Here is an 18,510-nt window from a genome sequence, read left to right on the forward strand (position 1 = left end):
TACTGCCTATTTCAATAAAAATACACTTTCCGTGTGAAAGATGTATTTAAAATTCAGGTAGTAACTTAAAAGATTAAAACGTAGCTTTGAAACTTTTATTTTGGTGGACGCATGAGAAACTGCCAGAAGTAGAATTTAACAATTTTGTGGGAGACAAAAGAAGCACACAAATAAGCCTCAACAAAAGGTACTGCTAATGCTGAAATGAAATGGACAAACCACATAATTTAACTTTTATTTTATTTAATGTTTACAGGCTTCTGCAATAAAATATTCTAGTATCATATCCCCACTGTGTTGAGTACTGTATTGCAGTCCTTAAGCTTCATTTTATGTTGCTTAATAAGATCAGTGTCATAAGATAACCTTAAAATATCACAATTAAACCAGTTAAGTTTTCCACTGTTTTACGGAAACTGAAAAAGTAGTTCTGTACCAAAATGTACACAATTTAGTAATAATACAAAATGTTAATTCTGCAAGACAGAATGTCAGTTAAATCCACCAAAATGAACACTGAACCACCATTTATTGCCAGTACAGTGTTACTTTAAATAAGCTCACTGAATGAACATAGAAACCAAGTAGTTCCTCCTTAAATAAAATGGTAGCTATTAACAACAATACTGCAGGAAGATAAACATTCATGGTATTTACATGCTATCATAGCATATCTAGCATGTATGACTTCATGCTTGCACAGTAGCTTTATGAGCTCATTACAGTAATATTAATTTGGTGATGTACTACAAAACAACTCATCATGATTTATATCGAAGTTGCACTTTGAAGAGCACCTCTGCTAGTCACCCCATGAAAAATGCCACTGCAGTCCTCTAAGAAATCCAGCTAGTCCAATCCACTGATTCCACCCCAAATCCCCTTCCACCCCTCTCCCCCTAAAAATCATCATCAAGCATATTAACAATTTCCCTCCTGTGATCAACTAGACAGGGCAGGGCATTTAACAATCTTCCAAAAAGTGAATCAAACTAGAATACAATTGTTTTCTCTATTACATTAAGAACACCTGAGACTGCTTCACTGGTCCAAGTACAATATTTTAATACAAAAATCTGCTGTATTAACATGTCATTTCACTGAATTCCTTTGATTAGTACTTTTCATTTAAAAAAAGACTTCTTAAATAAATACTCCCCACCCCCCCCACCCCACCCCCCAAAAAAAAGGTTTTAAAAGAATTAAAACATTAAAAAAACCCTTTAGCATTAAAGAACAGTATGATTTTCTGGCTTCATTTTATCTCGGCGTAAGCAGTGGATACACACCTATTCCTGGGGAATAAGTGCCAAACACTAAGAACAAAAAACATTTAGCAATATGCAAACACATTGTACATTAAGAGACCTCTTTTAAGAAGTGTAAACATCTGTTACTGACTTTTGTTGTTTGAATGCACTCCTAATCAAGAAGTTCAAGAAGCTGCATTTGCTTAAATTATTATGCTCTGACATGTAATCAGTTTCAATTTTTTGTACCTGAAGAAAATGACAACAGTTAAGATATTTTCCCCACTTCAGTACATATTATATTTAACAGGTCAGCACTTCGTAGGTCACAAGTTTTCTTTAAAGGAATAACCTAAATTGTAGAGTTACAACATTGAATGCTGCTTAGCTGAAGCAGCAGCAAATAAGTACTGTATATTGACAGAGGTTTCTATAAAGCTACTGTGATTTAATAAAAATGTCTCGTAGCTAAAGACCTAACTTTAACATCTGAAAGAAATTAAAACTGGGAGTTCATGGAAAGTGATCAGGTTTGCCATCACTTTAAGAAGGACCAATGCATTCAAGCCAAGGTTGGACAAACCAACCAACAAAAAAAGAAAAAAGCCACCAACAACAAAACAAACAACTGTACAAAGTACATATCACTTTTCACCTTGGTAGTTGCTAGGAGTTTACAAGTTGAAGTAATGTCAACTTGTAAAAACATGGGACTGACCCTTCAGAAGATGATGTGTAAGCGTGAGAATTCCAAAGCTATGTTCCAGACAGCTGACAGGACTTCTTTCATGAAGTTATCTCTAACCACTGAAGAGATAGTCTCACGCAAGTCCATTATCTCTCAGTTTATCATCCCCAGAAATCTGAATCAAAGGTGATTTTCATTCTAAACTTCACAGATTACATTATTTTTTTTCTGTGCGCCTAGTCAGTTGGTGGAACAATTCTTCATTTCAAAACTTTAGTATTCAAGCTGCCTTCTTGGCGCAGGTTCCTTGCAGATCTTGCAGATTTATTTTTGACCTGATAAAAACAGTAAGATAACCAAATCAGTTACATTAAAGTGACAGACTGTTGCTGTATGTTACAAATATTAATATAATTGTTATTGATCGTGTGTACTTGTAAAAAGGACAAACAGCAGAGAAAGACAGGAAAATTCTTACCTGTTGTGGGTCATGTGGCTTTTGACTAGATGCCCAGCAGCAAGAGCTGCCATTAGAGATAACTCCCCAGCCATCACTGTAGCACATACAATTTTAGCAAGCTGACGGGCATTCTCACCAGGGTTATCTTGGCTTGCACCTTGAACCCCTAACATCTGGAGGGAAAAAACATGCTGTATTACACTGTGAAAACTAAGTAAATTTATGCTAAATTTTAATATTCAAGTCTTTACAAATTACATCTAATCAACTAGCTTTAAATTTCTTTAATGTTAATTTAAACTTTAAGAGCTAGATACATGAAAATAAGTAGATAAATGTATAATTTTCATGTCAAGTCCACCAAGTTTCAAGAGGGCCAATTCCCACAACAACAGTGGAACATAATAAAAACAATGTGAAAGCAGGCTTTGATTCAGGAAGCTTCCTGCTTTATACCTGCAAACAGGCCTGCTGCGGTAGCAAGTTGGTGCCTCCGCCAACAGTTCCTATTTCTATAGATGGCATCGTACAGCTGATGTACAGGTCTTCATTGGTGGCACCAGTCCGCTCCATCAAAGTGATGCAATTAGAGCTGCCCACATTCTGTGCAGCATCCTTTAGATCAGGAGGGAGAAAAAAAAGCAAAAAACACATTCAACTGAAGTGTTCAGTTAAGAGCTACTCTACTAAAGAAAAGACCATTAGGTATAAATAAACTTACCTGACCACAGGCAATGTAGATAGCTGTAACAATGTTTGCTGCATGTGCGTTGTAGCCACCTATGCTACCAGCCATAGCAGAACCCACCAAATTTTTGTTTATATTCACTTCAACTATATCTTCGGTAGTTGTCTTCAGTACCTAAACAAAGTGATAGGTTGTTCCTTAATCGGGAGTAGAAATACCCCGTTTCATGTTAATCAGCCCTCCCCCCAATCTCGTTTGCTTCCATTTGGAAATTTGGCTCAATCACTGTCATAGATGCCTACTTTTATTTTTGTTCAAAATCATGCAAGACAGTAAAGCAGCTTTGGAATAAGTGGAACCACTTAATCGTCAGTTTCTCCTGTAGTAGGGGGTATATAAACTTTGACAAGAATGCCATGGTTGCGCAAATGACAACAGATGAGTGAATTGATCAAAATTACTGAGTTTAATCTGTAAAAGTCTATCAAACTGTGGTATAATTTTTCGAAGGAAAAAAAGTGAAATTCCTAATGCCTTCGACTAGATTAAATATATAGCACATTATCTTTGAAAAGACAGTGAAAGAAAAAAGAATATATAATCTATGAGATTCTCAGGGGAAGTGATGTATTGTACAGCAATAGTCTGAAAATACAAGCAGGAAATAATTTTACAAGGAACACAACTAACAGTTAATATTTATGACTTAAAATATGTATCAGTTTATAAAATGCATATATTTTTATGAACCAAATTCAGTAAAAAGAATGCAGACACCTACTTCTTTAACAACTTTGGCTGGAATGACTGCTTCACAGACAACAGACTTCCCTCTTCCTTCTATCCAGTTTATAGCAGCGGGTTTTTTGTCTGTACAGTAGTTACCGCTGATAGCTATAACCTGAAGATCCGGAAACTCTTCATTCAGCCTTGCCAGAGCTTTTTCAGTACCCTGTTAAAATAGAAACAGGTATGTATCATTAAATGTTAGCGTATCAATTACGGTTGCAAAGCAAGCTACTCAAGAACACTGGAATAGCAAGATCAGATTAAGTCTAATCAGATCACTAATTACAGCTGAGGAAAAGAACAGAATTCCCCAGGAAACCTGAAACAGGCACATATGGTAGCACAATCACCATCCTTTCTCTACATGCTGAGAATTACATAGAGAATAACAAACAGCACTGGGTTCTTGCCAGTACGTATGGATTCTCTGGACACATTCCAGGAGAATAGGCATACGTTTCCCATACTAGAGATACAGCATGAACCAAGTCAAACATGACAGGCAAGAAATTAACTCATTTTGAATGCAGTAGGGAAGAGCTTCTCTGCACTAGGAAATCAGACAGAAGGTCTGCTATATTTAGTACTTATCTACGGACAGACTCATTTCTGTAATGGTTCTAAGAAATTTTATATAGAACCTTTATATAGAACCAGCAGTCAAAGTCTATCTCAGACGCGACACGTAGGATGTGCTGTTTAATGGTCTTCCACATTCATATTTTAAAAAAATAAAGACCACACCATCCTGCTGCCACTTACCAGATTCCTCATCCTTTATTTAGAAAAAGTGATAAACACAGTAACAGATTAATTACTGATGGATAAAATAAATCTTTGGCCCAAAACAACAGAATAAGCAGCTTAACTTCTATATTATCAAGAATACTTTATTTAAAAAAAACTAAAATACAAAATTACTTTAACCTTTTTTTCTTCTGTTGTTCTCATCCTCTTCTTGTTTATGCTCAAAAAGAGCAAGCATTTATATATATATAGTACATATATACACACACACACATATATATATATGTAACGTTTTATAGCACTGCAAACAGAGCTGCATCTTGTTTTTCACTTTCCATCTTCACATACCAGGTAATCACAAATTAATAGCACACAATTTATTTTAATAGAAATATACATTTATTGAAAAGACTTATAGGGTCTGAACCTTACTTTGGAAATCATATTCATTCCCATTGCATCCCCTGTTCTTGACTGAAAGCGGATATAAAGGTTCCGACCAGCCAAACTTATGAGAAGTTTTTGTAGGCGGGCAAACCTGCAAGAAAATGTAATGATTACTAAAAACTAGTTTAATCCTTGAGAATTTTAAGTAGCAAAATGACAGTAAATCATAGCACAGCGTAGTTATCAGCACTATCTGCAATCTGTTCTTTTCCTCCCTCAGCACAGGAAAAAAATCTTCAGCTACCATGCATATAGTTCTCTTAAGTAAATACTTTAAAGTGTACTGCTCCTGAGAGCACTGGTTGCCTTTTATGCTTTCTAGATCTTGGAAAATTTTATGTCAGTTTTACAGCAAGGCAAAATCTCTTCCATCTTCAGCAATGGTGCAAGCTCCATAAATCAAAGTTCCTACAGAGTAAGGGCAAACAAGAACTGGGAAATACTGCATTTAAACAGCAGCATGAGTTGATTATCACCAAAATACATGCATGTCCATGGTCAACGCTTGTAGGATCAGTAAGAAACAAAACTGATTAGGAAGATTTACAGAAAGATTTCCTTAACAAAGCAAGTAATCCTAAATCTTAGAAGAAACTCTAGGGTTTGAAATAAACTTATTCTTAATACAGTTTTACATTTTTTAAATGTTTCTGTCCTAGTTTTAGTTTACCCTGTATTCTCTGGAACCTTCACGTTAGTAATATTATCAGAAGGACTCAATTCCAGACTTTAAATTACTTTTAGTATAGAACTACTAAAAATACAACTGAGCTTTAGAGCTTTAATGGTTTTTAAATGTTTAGACAAAATAAATAATTCATTAAGTAATATACAGTGCAAAGGTATTTGTTGATATGACCCAATTGTTTACCACTTATCGTAAAGTGTTTATTACTAGCCTAGCTGTATAGCCAGAGTTACTTCTGTTTTCTTAGATGCACACTACATGGGACAGGCAAAATGAACGTGCCATTTCCTGCACTGCAGCATGCGGAAATACAATTAGGAGCTTTCTACCATTCACAGAAGTCTTGTATCAGGAAATAAGGCCACATTAACCACTGTACTAACCTACTAGTGCTGTCAAAAGCTTCTTTCACTATTTTAAAGCCTTCAGGGCTTTCGAGCCAAGCCTTCACTTCTGCAGCCTGGCAAGCGCTGGGCAGCCTTACAACAGGTCCTCGAGTCATCCCATCTGCTAGAATGCGGCTACTTGCTCCTCCACCAAGCTACAAATCAAAGCAGAAAGGAAACAAAGTAAGATTGCTGAAACTGAGTTTTAGCTATTATTAAGTCAAAAATACGCCTTTTATCACCCTCAAACATGCTTTACAGACAGTTTAAGCTTGTCAAATGGTACTTACACATATTGCTCTACATCCTCTGTTGGTGCTTGCTACAAGACATCCTTCTGTTGTTGCCATCGGAACCTGAAACTCTTTGTTATCCAGATACAATGGTCCTGCTACGCCTACAGGAATAGGCATATAGCCAATCACATTTTCACAGCAAGCTCCCATAACCTTGCAAAAAATAATACGAAAAGGTATCAGTAAGGTTACCAGCTGAGCGGCACAGTATCATGCTACAAACTGTTTATGTGACTTAGCAAGTTATCTTAGCTAGAAACCCACAATCCTATGGATGAAGCAAACAATTCCCAGCTCTAAGAGTTGTAGCTATAATTTTCAATAAATAATACTGTTAAAATTAAGTATTTGACAGATCTATTGAATCTTACTAAGTCTTAAATGCTCTTCAAAATTTAATAGCGTTAAGTGACTTTTAAATGAACTTTTATTTTAACTTGAGCTCAGTGTAATAATATTCATTCAACTGAACTCATACTCAGTATTGGCAGAATTACTTATTTATGAGATAAGGCAACTGCATATCTTGGTTGGAAATATTTTTGGGTAAGCTACAAAACTAACCTACCTCTCTAGGTTTAAAAACATTGAAGCAATAGAAGCTAGTGCCTTATGTTTGCCCTTTTTTTTTTAAAATATCAGTTTTGACCAAGCTTCTTGTTAGTTCATACTCATCACTTCAAGCAGATGTTTCATAGGTTTTGAAAACTGTTCACAGTGAATTTTACTTGTCTGCTTTATACTTACCAAAGAATAATTATAGTTCCTATAAGGAAGATATTGCAGGGAAGAAGGTTCAGGGAGTTTCTGTGATAACATTTGTCTGCGAATGGACACGCCTCGCTCCTGAGTTTCCATCAAGGTTTCCAGTTTGTATGCAGGAATATGCTTAGCATTAACTAAGCTGATAACCTCAGCATCAGTGAGGAATTTTGCTCCCTTCTGGAAATGTAAAGGATAGATAGAGTAAGTATAGATTCTGTTGGTGAAAATCCTTTTAAACGTTTCCAAATGAAAGAAGGTAACTTTACTTTGACGCAATCAGATCCTGTCTAAAGAAACAAACTGCCAATGTCAGGTTTTTGATCATATCCTGGCCTACTATAAAACTTTTTACACCCTCTTATAACTGAACTTAATGAAACCTCAAGTACTTGGTATGCCATGAACAATGAAGCTGCTTCTTCTCTCCAGCCCCATCTTGGAGAGAGAATCGTAATAGAAGACTTTTCACGTAAAACTTCAAAAACATACACTTATCTGTTTTCCTCATCTCTATTGAAGAAATAAATGCAACAGAAACTGACTGGAGCAGAAATAACTTCTGAAAGGGGTTTGTGTTCTCCACCTCCCCTCCAAGTTCTTAAAGCCATGTAACTCTTTAACATTACAATCAATGGGATCATTTAGAAGCCAGAAAATGAACTGCACAAATTCTTAAATCAGATTTTGTCAGAGGCTATAAAACAAAAAGTTATTTTTCCATACCTCTGCATTTCCAAGAATACGAACACATTCCTCAATAGAACGAGGTTCTTTAGGTAACTCGATTTCCTCCTCTTTTCTATTAATAACTGAGGTAGTTTCCACAGGGGTGCTGCTGCCAACTACAAACGTAGCCTTGGTTGATGACTCTGCTAATACAGGTTTTATGACTTCTGCTGCATAAAGACAATTAAAATGAACTTTGGTTTACAAAAATCTTAGGTTTCATTTCCAAATATAACATGCTAATACAGATTTTCATTATTTGTTGCAAAGACTCAGCAAGAGATTCAGATGCTGAAAATTACCATTGTCATCTCTGGGAACAAAAGCTGCTTCTACTGTGTTAGATTTCTGATTGTTTTTCAAAAGTCCAGATTGTTTCCTGCAACAATTCTCAGGGACCTTCTTCTGGACCATCACTGGAGATATTATGGGATTCTTCAGTGAAAGCGTGGATTCAGTCTCTGCTTGCTCAAAAAAAATGTATTTCACTGCAAGGAGAAGGGCTAATCCGAGAGTGATTACTTGCTCAATATCCATACTGGCCATTCTAAAAAGGGACAAAAATCAAGAATTAAATGTATGATATGATTTGTGTGTTTTAACAACGTTCTGACACCCCCTTCTTTTAGAAAGGATAGTAGTTTGATCATCATTTATACACTTATTCAGATGCCAGTCAAAACACATTTTCTAACAGGGAATTCAAGTATGCTAGTTCAGGGTAGAGAATTTTTTCTTTGTATTATTAGGATATGTATTTTCAGATTTCATTAACTATTTACAAAATCTTAGTTAAAAAGCAGTCACAGTAAAATAAATGACTACAATAATCACTATTCAACAGGTAAATCATATTCATTTAATACCTATCTCCCAATAATTAAGTAGAAAGAGTCAATCAATTATCATCCTCTGTCACTAATGACTACTATAGTGCAAGCTGAATTTCTGAGAGGGAGGAAAACAGCCTATAAGATACACTTCTGAATTCTCAGAATACAGAACCACAGCTGCTCAGCTTTCAGATGAGCTGAAGGAAAAGCAATAGTGACATGGATCTCTTTTTGTACTTTTGTGTGAATGGTCAGAAACTGCAGAAATAATGATACTAGCGCAGTCAGAAAGCTTAACTTTTCAGTGTGCTCTGAAAAATGACAGGGTTGTTGGGAAAAGATGGTGTTATCATAGTATCAGAATAGTTTGGGTTGGAAGGGACTGTAAATACCATCTATTTCCAACCCCCCTGCCATGGTCAGAGACCTCAACCATGAGGTTGCTCAAAGCCCCATCCAACCTGGCTTTGAACACTTTGTGTTGGGAAGTGCACATCCACACCTTCTCTAGGCAACCTGTTCCAGTGCCTCACCATCCTCACAGTAAAGAATTTCTTTCTAATATCTAATCTACATCTACCCTCTTTTAGTTTAAAACCATTACTCCTTGTCCTATCACTACAATCCCTGACAGAGTTCTTCTCCAGGCCCTCTTTAGGTACTGGAAGGCCGCCATAAGGTCTCCCCAAAGCCTTCTCAGGTTGAACAGCTCCAGCTTCCTCAGCCTCTCTTCAGAGGAGAGGTGCTCCAGCCCTCCAGTCCCAATTATGATGCATCCAGCACAGCTGCCTCCTGATCTCTTTCTTATTACTTCAAGGAGACTAAAGGAATAGCAAAATATTGAAGTATTTCTTACGAAACGTCATCTCCAGTTTCAAGAAATTCTAGTCAGCTCTGTAGGTTTGTTGTTGTTGCACCCTAAGGATCATTGCCTTACAGTACTGGAGAATACACCCTATTCCATGACATATAGGTATCTTATGTGAAGTTGCTTACCGAGAAAGGTAGAACTGCCATAGTGAAACATTAGGTTCAATTCTCTTTGGTGCGTTCTCATCCAATCCCACTGAATTTTCTGCTGTACTGTTCTGAGAAGTTGGTTCTGCTATCCACCGACTATGGGCATGAACAAGAACCAAACCCAGCGACTGTATTAAAAACAAAAAGCAAGACAAATATTTTTTCAACTGTAGTTAGTTATCTAACCTACTAAAATGAATCGTTTTCTTTTCATTTTTGTTTCCCATGCCTCACAAGTCTAAACCTAAAGGATCTTCTCCTCCTTTCGTCTACATCATTTAGCACCCAGCAGATTCTTCCTCTGCTTATTAGATGAGCAAGAGAAAGCTGAACACATGTACACACGAAAAGCCAGAGTTGTTTTATATGGAAATGGCATATGCAAGAAGACTGTAAATGTAGGTAAATGGGACGTTACTAAAAACTACCACAGTTAGCTAGAGCAATGGACTGCAGAACACTAGTCTATAGAAAACAAAGGCTTTGTTAGCTTTCCAAGGACACCTTACTGACTGCATAATAACAGGTGAAAAAAAGCCACAAACCATAATCATTTTGACCCTCTGTGTTACGGGATTTGGTTTATTTTCTTCTTCTTCCAGAACACGAGCAAAATGGCTAAGCTGCCATATTGGACGTCCTTCACGACTCTCTCGGGAAAGCTGTAAAAATAAACAAAACCAGGTCTTATTTAGTAGCTATCTGAAGAACAAGCAAGTGATGAAATAGAAATACAGTGTTAAAGCTTATTTACCAAAAAAAGATTTTGTGATTTAAAAAAAAATAAAGAATTGGTCTACAGTCTACTGTTTAGCCTATATTAGAGTTTAAACAGTGAGAAACCCTGGACAGCCATTAATTTAAACTGTTTTTTTTTTTCCCCTCTGCTTTAGATAAGAACTCAGACCATTGAGCGTGACTTGTTTACAGCAGCATTAACAAGTTACTGTCCATCAGCAGAGCCACAGTAACTCTTTCTGTGCATTCCCTCTGTTCACTTCAAAAGGAAGACAAACATAGGCTACCACAAGTGCAGGGTCTGAATACTAAGCTCAATCGTTGTCTTTAAGTGGGTCTTACCTCTAATACCAAGGATACACAAGCTGGAAAGAAGGTCATGAAGACAAAATAGTTGGCAAGAACAGACATACAGCCAAAACAGCACATAATTTCAAGCTGTCGCACTCCTACAGAAAAAAAAAAAGTTTTTTTTACATTTGAATATGCAAGAGGTTTTTTATATACTTGAAGAACAGTTTCTGAAACCATTAAATTGGTACTGTAGATTATAGAGGGAATTGCCTAGATTAATGAAAAATGAGCATATTAAGCCCTGTCATTTTGTATTAACCTATTCCTAGCACAATATGTATTTACACAAAAATTTTAAAGTGTAAATGTAAATAAAAATAATTACAGTTTACTAAGATTTTTAAAGCTTTACACTGGAAGTTTGAAACTCTTCCCTTACCTAAATAAAGATCAGTTAACCAACATAGTAGTTATGTATTGAAAACCCTTGTAAAAGGTAGCCAATTAAGTCTTCAGGAAATAAGAATATATGCCCCACCTGCATTTTCACAAGTGTCAAAGTCATGCATTTCAGAACGCCCTTAATAAAGATAAATGAGCTAGCAGTGTAAATCATTCAAAAGTTAAAACAACAACAAGAAAAAAATAAACATATGCTATACCAAAATGAGTTTTTTCCTAGACGTAAACAGGAAAACTGCTTATCAACATACATTTCCCCCTTTCTCTGCCCCTAAAATAGCCAAACAAATAGATTGTCATTCCATTCCCACAGTTAACACATTTCTTGAAACACTTAATATTCCAACAGCTTTTTTTTTTAAACTGGCAAGACTTAGACCTTCAGACTTGATCACTCACCTGACATAGTACCAACACCAATCACAAGACACTCCACAAGTGCATCCAGTGTAAACGTGGGGCCTAAAATTGCCATTCCACGTGAAATATTTTCTCTTACTTCATCCTAAAAGGAAAAATTTCTCTACATTACAATAAGGACAAAAAAATCAAAGTAAGGTACAATGCGCATAACATGATTAGTAAATTGAGTATTATGGTGATATGGCTTTATAAAGCAGACATTGAGAAATGAACTATTATGATAGAATGCATTCTTTAATTGCTTGGTTTCTCATAAGCTGTTATGCTTTGACAGTCTTTATTTATGCAACAGGATTATTTAAATTTCCAAATTCTTCATCTTCGGTTCATCACTATTCTAGCCTCCTATGACACTGATGAGCACAGACTTTAATTAATGTACATTCATAAGATTAAAGAGTTCTACACTTTAAGACAAAATAGAAACCGCTTATGTCATGGCATCTCAAAAGTTCTTCTAACCCGATATCTGTAACCTAACTTTTACTATATTTCTTTCTTTAACTCTCTAGACTCAGCTTAAAAGATACTGAAATTTTCCCCTGGCAAAAGGAAAGGGATTTCTTCCAAATACCAGGCATGGATAACTCTAGGGGGTCCACTCCTGTTTTTTTTTTTTTTTTTTCCCTCATTTGATTGATTTCAATCAAGGAGAAGCTGTAGTGAAAATGTATTTGTGATTTTTTTTAAACAAATAAAGAAGGATGCAATTATATAATAATATGCAAACACTAATAACATTGCATATATAGAGAATATATAATAAACTATATTATGATATTTATAGAAAAATGTACTATATTTTTGTCACAAATATTATGCTGAATTACTATGAAAAGTATGTTATTGGTATGAAAGTAATTTTAGTGAAATTAATTTGTTTTACAACATAGAATACTAAGAAATAAACATTCCCATGTACAGTGGGCAAAATGTACTGTTGATTCTTCACATTGTGCTGTGTTAACTGCACTGAAGTATCACAGAATGGTTTAGGTTGGAACGGACCTCTGGAGGTCATCTGGTCCAATCCCCCTGCTCAGCCTGATACAGCTATTGCAGGTCAGCCACAACCACGTCCAGGCAGATTTTGAGCATATCCAAGGAGATTTCCAAAATTAGAGCAAGACTGTGTGTGTATGCCACAACAATTTGTAGCCAACAAATATGCCATATTTGTTCTGGATTTTGTCTAGAAATGTGTTTTTTCCTGTACCAGCATTATAACTTTAGACATCTGTTTATATACTGTTCCGGAGCCCTACAGAATAATTTTCCTATCCGTAACTGTTCTATGGAAGACTTTGGTCTTGGAACTCTAGCCTCATTAACACAGCTATAGGCAATGCTGTTTGAAGTTCTGATCTTATAAAGTATTCATACATAAAATTAACTTAGCTCACATGATTGTATCATGTTATTCTTCACTTGGAACACTGACCTGGATAAAAGACACTACTGAACACAGATTACATCTGATCCTTTTTGCATATCACTAATACCACGTTCACCTGTGTGTCTCTCCCTGTGGATTGTTCATCTATGCAAAGATGTTTTTGTGATGATTTGTTCACTAAATGCAAACGCCCTACTGCAAAAAGAAAAAACAAAAAAAACTAACCTGTGAATTGGAACTTAGTGCAAATTTGGCTAATGCACTTGCTCTTGAAAGATCAATCAGAAGCAGGAAAAATGGTAAAGCTTCACTGAAAACAAACAAAAAACAAACAGGAATGTTAATAATTAAATTGAAGATTTAAAATTTACTGTGCTGAAGAAAAAAATTCAAGCAAGAAATCCAGAACAATAATTCACTACTTACTTTAAACCTGTCAATTCTTTATCCAAGAAGTGAATTACCACTGTACTAAAAACAAAACTTGAGAAGATTGTGAAGAGGCCAGCAATACCTTGAAAAAAAAAAAAAGGCAAAAATATTTATATGTATATATATACACACATATATGGGGGGGGGGGCAAACAAAACCAAAATAAGCAAAAAACCTGATACCTCTAGATCAATCTAGATGCAAATGAATGACAACTCATCACAGACTGCATTAACAGCAGTTGCGGTACAAACTAATATGGATGCGATTTTTATAAGGATATTTAAATCCAAAATTTGTACAGTATTCAAAGCAAGACTTTGAAAAATAAAAGCCATAAACCTTCTCATTTATTATCTGCAAAAATGAGAACTGGCTTAAGCAGCACTAATTTTTAGAGTTTATGGCATAATAAACAGCTATTTCAAGAACTGTGTTTCCAATGTTTATATAATCCAGCACAACGTCTCTTATAAAATTGCATTTCAATTTTTTGCTAGACAGCAGAATGTTCTGCATAGATCAAAGTAAACCTGTTCTGTATCTACGTACTAAAATGCTAACATTCTTTACTGATTTATAGTATAAAAAACAAACAACTAAAATGCATACACCAAATAGAAAATCAGATAGAGTACCTAAAATGTATTTTGATCCAAGTTGCCTTAGGTTCTGAAATTGGAAATATATATAAAGGATTGCTATACAGCGTGTGATTGTCAGTATTATGATGTCACTGCTCAGAACATCCTGTATGAAACACAAAGGGATTTAGTTAGTTTTCACATTTAGAAGTAACTTGTTGTTAGGTTTCACTAATAACAACAATAAAAAAAATCCCTTGTGAAGCAGCACTTATAATGAAGGTGGCTTTTTTCCCCCCCTGAATAAAATAACAATCAGTGCTAGTCTGTCCTAAAAATAAAATTCTGCAAACAACATTAATGTCACATCCTTGTTCACAAGACGATGCACAAAAAAAATATTAGGTTTAATCACAGAATGGCTGAGGCTGGCAGGGCCCTCTGGGTCCATCTGGCTGAACTCCCTGCCCAAGCAGGGACACAGAGAGCAGGGTACCCAGGACCATGCCCAGGCAGGTGGCTTTTGAAGACCTCCAAGGAGGGAGACACCATAACCTCTCTGGGCAGCCTGTGCCCATGCTCCATCACCCACACAGTACAGAAGTGCTGCCTGGTGTACAGGGGGAACCTCCCGTGTTCCAGTCTGCACCCACTGCCTCTTGTCCTAGCACTGGGCACCACTGAGAAGATCCTGGCTCCGTCCTCTTTCACCCTGCCTTCAGGGATTTACAGAGACGGCTAAGATCCCCCTAAGCCTCCTCTTCACCAGGCTGAACAGTCCCACCTCTCAGCCTTTTCCCATAGGAGAGATGCTCTAGGTTTAATGAAAACTTTCTGCAGCACACCACTGCTTGCATACAGCTTTAAAAATCTAGTATGGGAAAGCAGGCAATAAAGAAGTTTTACCACAGTTATTCTCCTTCTAATACATCACAACCTAATCTTACTCTGTTGGAACCCATCAATTACCTGATTAACAATAAGTACTATAACATGAATTTAAATCCTTACTTCTTCAAGTTTTGGGCACTCGTAATTCCAGCCACAGATCTTATCGTTCCCAGTGAACATCTTCATCGACATCATACAGATGGTGAGAGTCACTGTTCCCACAATGACTTCCCATGGATGAGAAGCCACAAAAAGGCCATGCATTCGAAAGAGTCTGGACAACATTTTCAGGACTGTTTTTCTATACTTAGCAAACCTGCAATAACAACAAAAAATATTTCACATAAGCAAATTAGAGTTTGAGGGGAAAAGGATAGAGATGTATAAATTCTTGTAAGTCATCTCTCAGGAAGTCTCAAAGCCAGCTATGTAACAGATGAGTAAGGAAACTCATCTTCAAATTTCCAAATTTTTCTTCAAAAAACATTTATTTCTAGTATTCTGAAACTTAGTATGATCTGCTTCTGCCTTCTCAGTCCACTTTTTTTCTTTAAAAAAAACACAACACACATCTCCCTTATCTCTTCGAAGTGCCTTGCTTACAACACTCCTTCACTCTCTGTTAATGTTGACATTTTTTTAGTATCTCTGTTTAGTATCTACTGTCATGCAATTTCAACACCATTTTGACTCCAACTTCTTGTTTTTACCACCAGCATATGTAAGCACTCACTAAATTCTGTTACTTCTTTCTATCAAATGATACTAACTTTGACTATGTAAGTTACCAACAAACCATTGCTGGTAATTCTCAACTTCAACAGTAGGAATCTCAATGTTACCTTCCTTTGATTGAGTCTTCTCTACTTGCTGATAAATATTCTTCACTAATTCGAGTTAATTACATTCAAAGCAGTTCTTTCTTCACCTCAAGCACACGAATCCTTCTCAAATACAGTATTCTGCAACAGTTCCCTGTACCGTAACTAATTCCCAGGTTACTGATGCATTTCATCATCCCCTTTGCTTTAAATGGATTACAAACATTCAGGAAAAATGCTCACACCTCTCCTTCACGTAACTGAGAACATGGATGCTCCTTCTCTTACAAAATCTGCATCCTGGTCCATTTGCTCTGTGTTGTACCTTTAGACTTCAAGTTCATTGAGGATATTTACTCATGTTTTATAGTGTAGAAACAAAATGCCATAAAACCGTCTCTTAAATACATTAGTACTGGAACTTTGCTTTTCTCATTGCACGTAATCAACAACTTCTAACACTCTTATGATGAATGTTAACCCTATAACTACATCCTAAGGTTCAAAAGACATTTAAATAGCAGTCTGACTTGTACTTCTAAATACTGAACTACAAAATGTCAGTACCAACCTAGTACTGTGGAGATTTCCATAGCAGATTGAGGGCTCTACACACCATCACACTGAAGTGGATAGAAATCCTTTCATGTTACCTTGAAATTAACAATCCAACCACCAGGCTTTTAGGGAGACAGTCCTTCTATTATTTCTTGTGCTCCGACACCAAAAACATGACATTTGTTGTAGAAACCAATAAATTGAACAAACCTATCTGCTCAGTGATACTCAATATGCCAGAATCACCCTGGTTGTCAGACTGCCTTCCTCTCAGTGCCTACTAAGCATCAAAAGCACCAATATATTTTTCTTTATCCTTCCACAGAGAAGGTGTCAGGACTTCAGTGTCTGATGGAGTGTACTAGGTAACATCATTAAGAGTACTGCCTTCCATATGAACAAGTTTTTCCATTTCCTTTGAAAGGAAGGAAAAAAAAAAGTCCTCAAATGAAGAAAGCTTGCTTGCCTTTTTTTCCCCAAAATTCTTTTAAAGGTCAACATTACCCCTTGTTTTCCAACCAACATATTCTGAATATCGTTTTATGAATTTATCTACACGTTCTTTTGTGAATTTATGTTCTTACAAAACTGTTTTGCAGTGGTACTATGTTTTTTCCTCAGCAGCACAGAAAGTACCATTTAACTGGAAAAATAAACACATGGCCATAGTAATATCTTACTGCCAAAGATTTTGAAACACAAACTAAAATACAAAAGGCCTAGTAATACCCTACAAAGATACCGGTACTTCTGAATACCACGCTGTTTCAGGAAAATTAAAAATCAGCACTTATCAGATAACTATACAGAGACATTGCGAGGCTTAAAATTATAAACGCAACTCCTAACAATATCAACTGCCGAAATTTATAAAAGCAATTAAAGAATTGCTGTTAGGCCTAGGAAAACGCCATCCCCAAAACACATTTCTTCAAAGTTTCCTCACGTTTGTAAGCGAAGCTGGAAGTCCCGTCCTGGTAAGCACGAAATGGCTTCACGGAAATCCAGCAGGGGAAAACGCGTTTGTTTGGTTATAAAAAGGGCTGTCCGTTCGTGGGCAGTGTTCCACACCTGATCCCTGGTACGAAATTCGGGGTGCCTGCCCTGCTGATCCCCAACGTACGAGGGTTCCCCGGCGGCGCCCCGCAGACCTCCCCCTGCCCCTGCCCCTGCGGCACCCCCACCCGCCGGGCCCCGCGGGGAGGCCGCTCTGCCCGCTCCCGGTCCCCGTCCCTCACCGCTCCGGGCCGAGCAGACCCGCTCCGTCCTCGTCCTCGTCCCTGTCCCCTCTCGCCGCCGGCCCCGTCCCGCCGCGCCGCGCCGCGCACTGAGGCGGCCGCCCCGCCCCGCGCAAGGACACCCGGGGCACGGCGCCGCGGCCGCCGCCATCGCCCGATCGCGCAGCCAATGGCGAGCGGCCGCCACGCCCGGCCCGCGCCGCGTCGCCGAGGCAACCGCCCGCCGAACGGCGCGCGGAGCCCGGGTCTCGATCAGGAGCGGCGAACACGCCATCTCGCCACGGGGCCGCCCGCCAATGGGGCGCCGCGCTGCCTTCGCCGTGCCTGCTGATTGGGCGGCGGGAGGCGGCTTATTTACATACGGCGATCGAGCGACGGGGTCGCCCCGCCCCCGCGCGGCGCGCTGACGGGTACGGCCCGGCCCCGCGCCGCCTCGCCCCGTCCGGGCCCCGCCGCGCAGCCCTGGCCCGGCCGCGGCTCCGGCGGGGTCCCTCGGCCCGGTCGCCGTGGGAAGCAGGCCCTTGGTTCTCAGAGTGCGATGTGCGCGGGTTTGTGGCTTCCTGCCGAAGGCGAGACGTTTTATTAGGCTTAGCTATGCGTGTGCAGCCTTCCCTCCATACGGAAACACGGGGCTCGTCAGCCTCTCTGCATGTAGAGTCATGGGGTTATTAAGGGTGGAAGAGACCTCCGAAATCATCTGGTCCAACCATCACCCTACCACCACTGTCACCCACTAAACCATGTCCCTAAGCATCACGTCCAATCTTTCCTTGAACACCCCCAGGGATGGTGACTCCACCACCTCCCTGGGCAACCCGTCCCAATGCCTGACTGCACTTTCTGAGAAGAAATGTCTCCTCATTTCCAGCCTAAACCTCCCCTGGCGCAA

General features: G+C 38.2%; 1 protein-coding gene across 3 annotated transcripts; it reads right to left on the minus strand.

The window, feature by feature from the left end:
- Positions 1–205: 205 nt before the first annotated feature.
- On the minus strand, positions 206–17,777 carry HMGCR (3-hydroxy-3-methylglutaryl-CoA reductase). Of its 3 annotated transcripts, none has more exons than XM_066988405.1 (20): positions 17,622–17,777; positions 15,125–15,320; positions 14,168–14,279; positions 13,523–13,610; positions 13,322–13,406; positions 11,677–11,782; positions 10,864–10,970; positions 10,329–10,445; positions 9,760–9,911; positions 8,233–8,477; positions 7,928–8,100; positions 7,187–7,381; positions 6,434–6,592; positions 6,141–6,298; positions 5,055–5,160; positions 3,868–4,038; positions 3,120–3,260; positions 2,855–3,013; positions 2,417–2,571; positions 206–2,273 (listed from the first exon to the last, which is right to left on the minus strand). In XM_066988405.1, the coding sequence occupies exons 2-20, from the start codon at positions 15,287–15,289 to the stop codon at positions 2,219–2,221; spliced, it is 2,649 nt and encodes an 882-aa protein (XP_066844506.1). In that variant the 5' UTR covers positions 15,290–15,320; positions 17,622–17,777; the 3' UTR covers positions 206–2,218. The 3 variants fall into 3 exon arrangements, with proteins under 3 accessions (XP_066844506.1, XP_066844505.1, XP_047905869.1); XM_066988404.1 differs by having other exon boundaries at positions 7,928–8,097; positions 17,622–17,753; XM_048049912.2 differs by lacking the exon at positions 17,622–17,777 and adding an exon at positions 17,330–17,555.
- Positions 17,778–18,510: the final 733 nt, after the last annotated feature.

The sequence above is a fragment of the Anser cygnoides genome, chromosome Z (assembly GCF_040182565.1).
Source record: "Anser cygnoides isolate HZ-2024a breed goose chromosome Z, Taihu_goose_T2T_genome, whole genome shotgun sequence".
NCBI classification, from domain to species: Eukaryota; Metazoa; Chordata; class Aves; order Anseriformes; family Anatidae; genus Anser; species Anser cygnoides.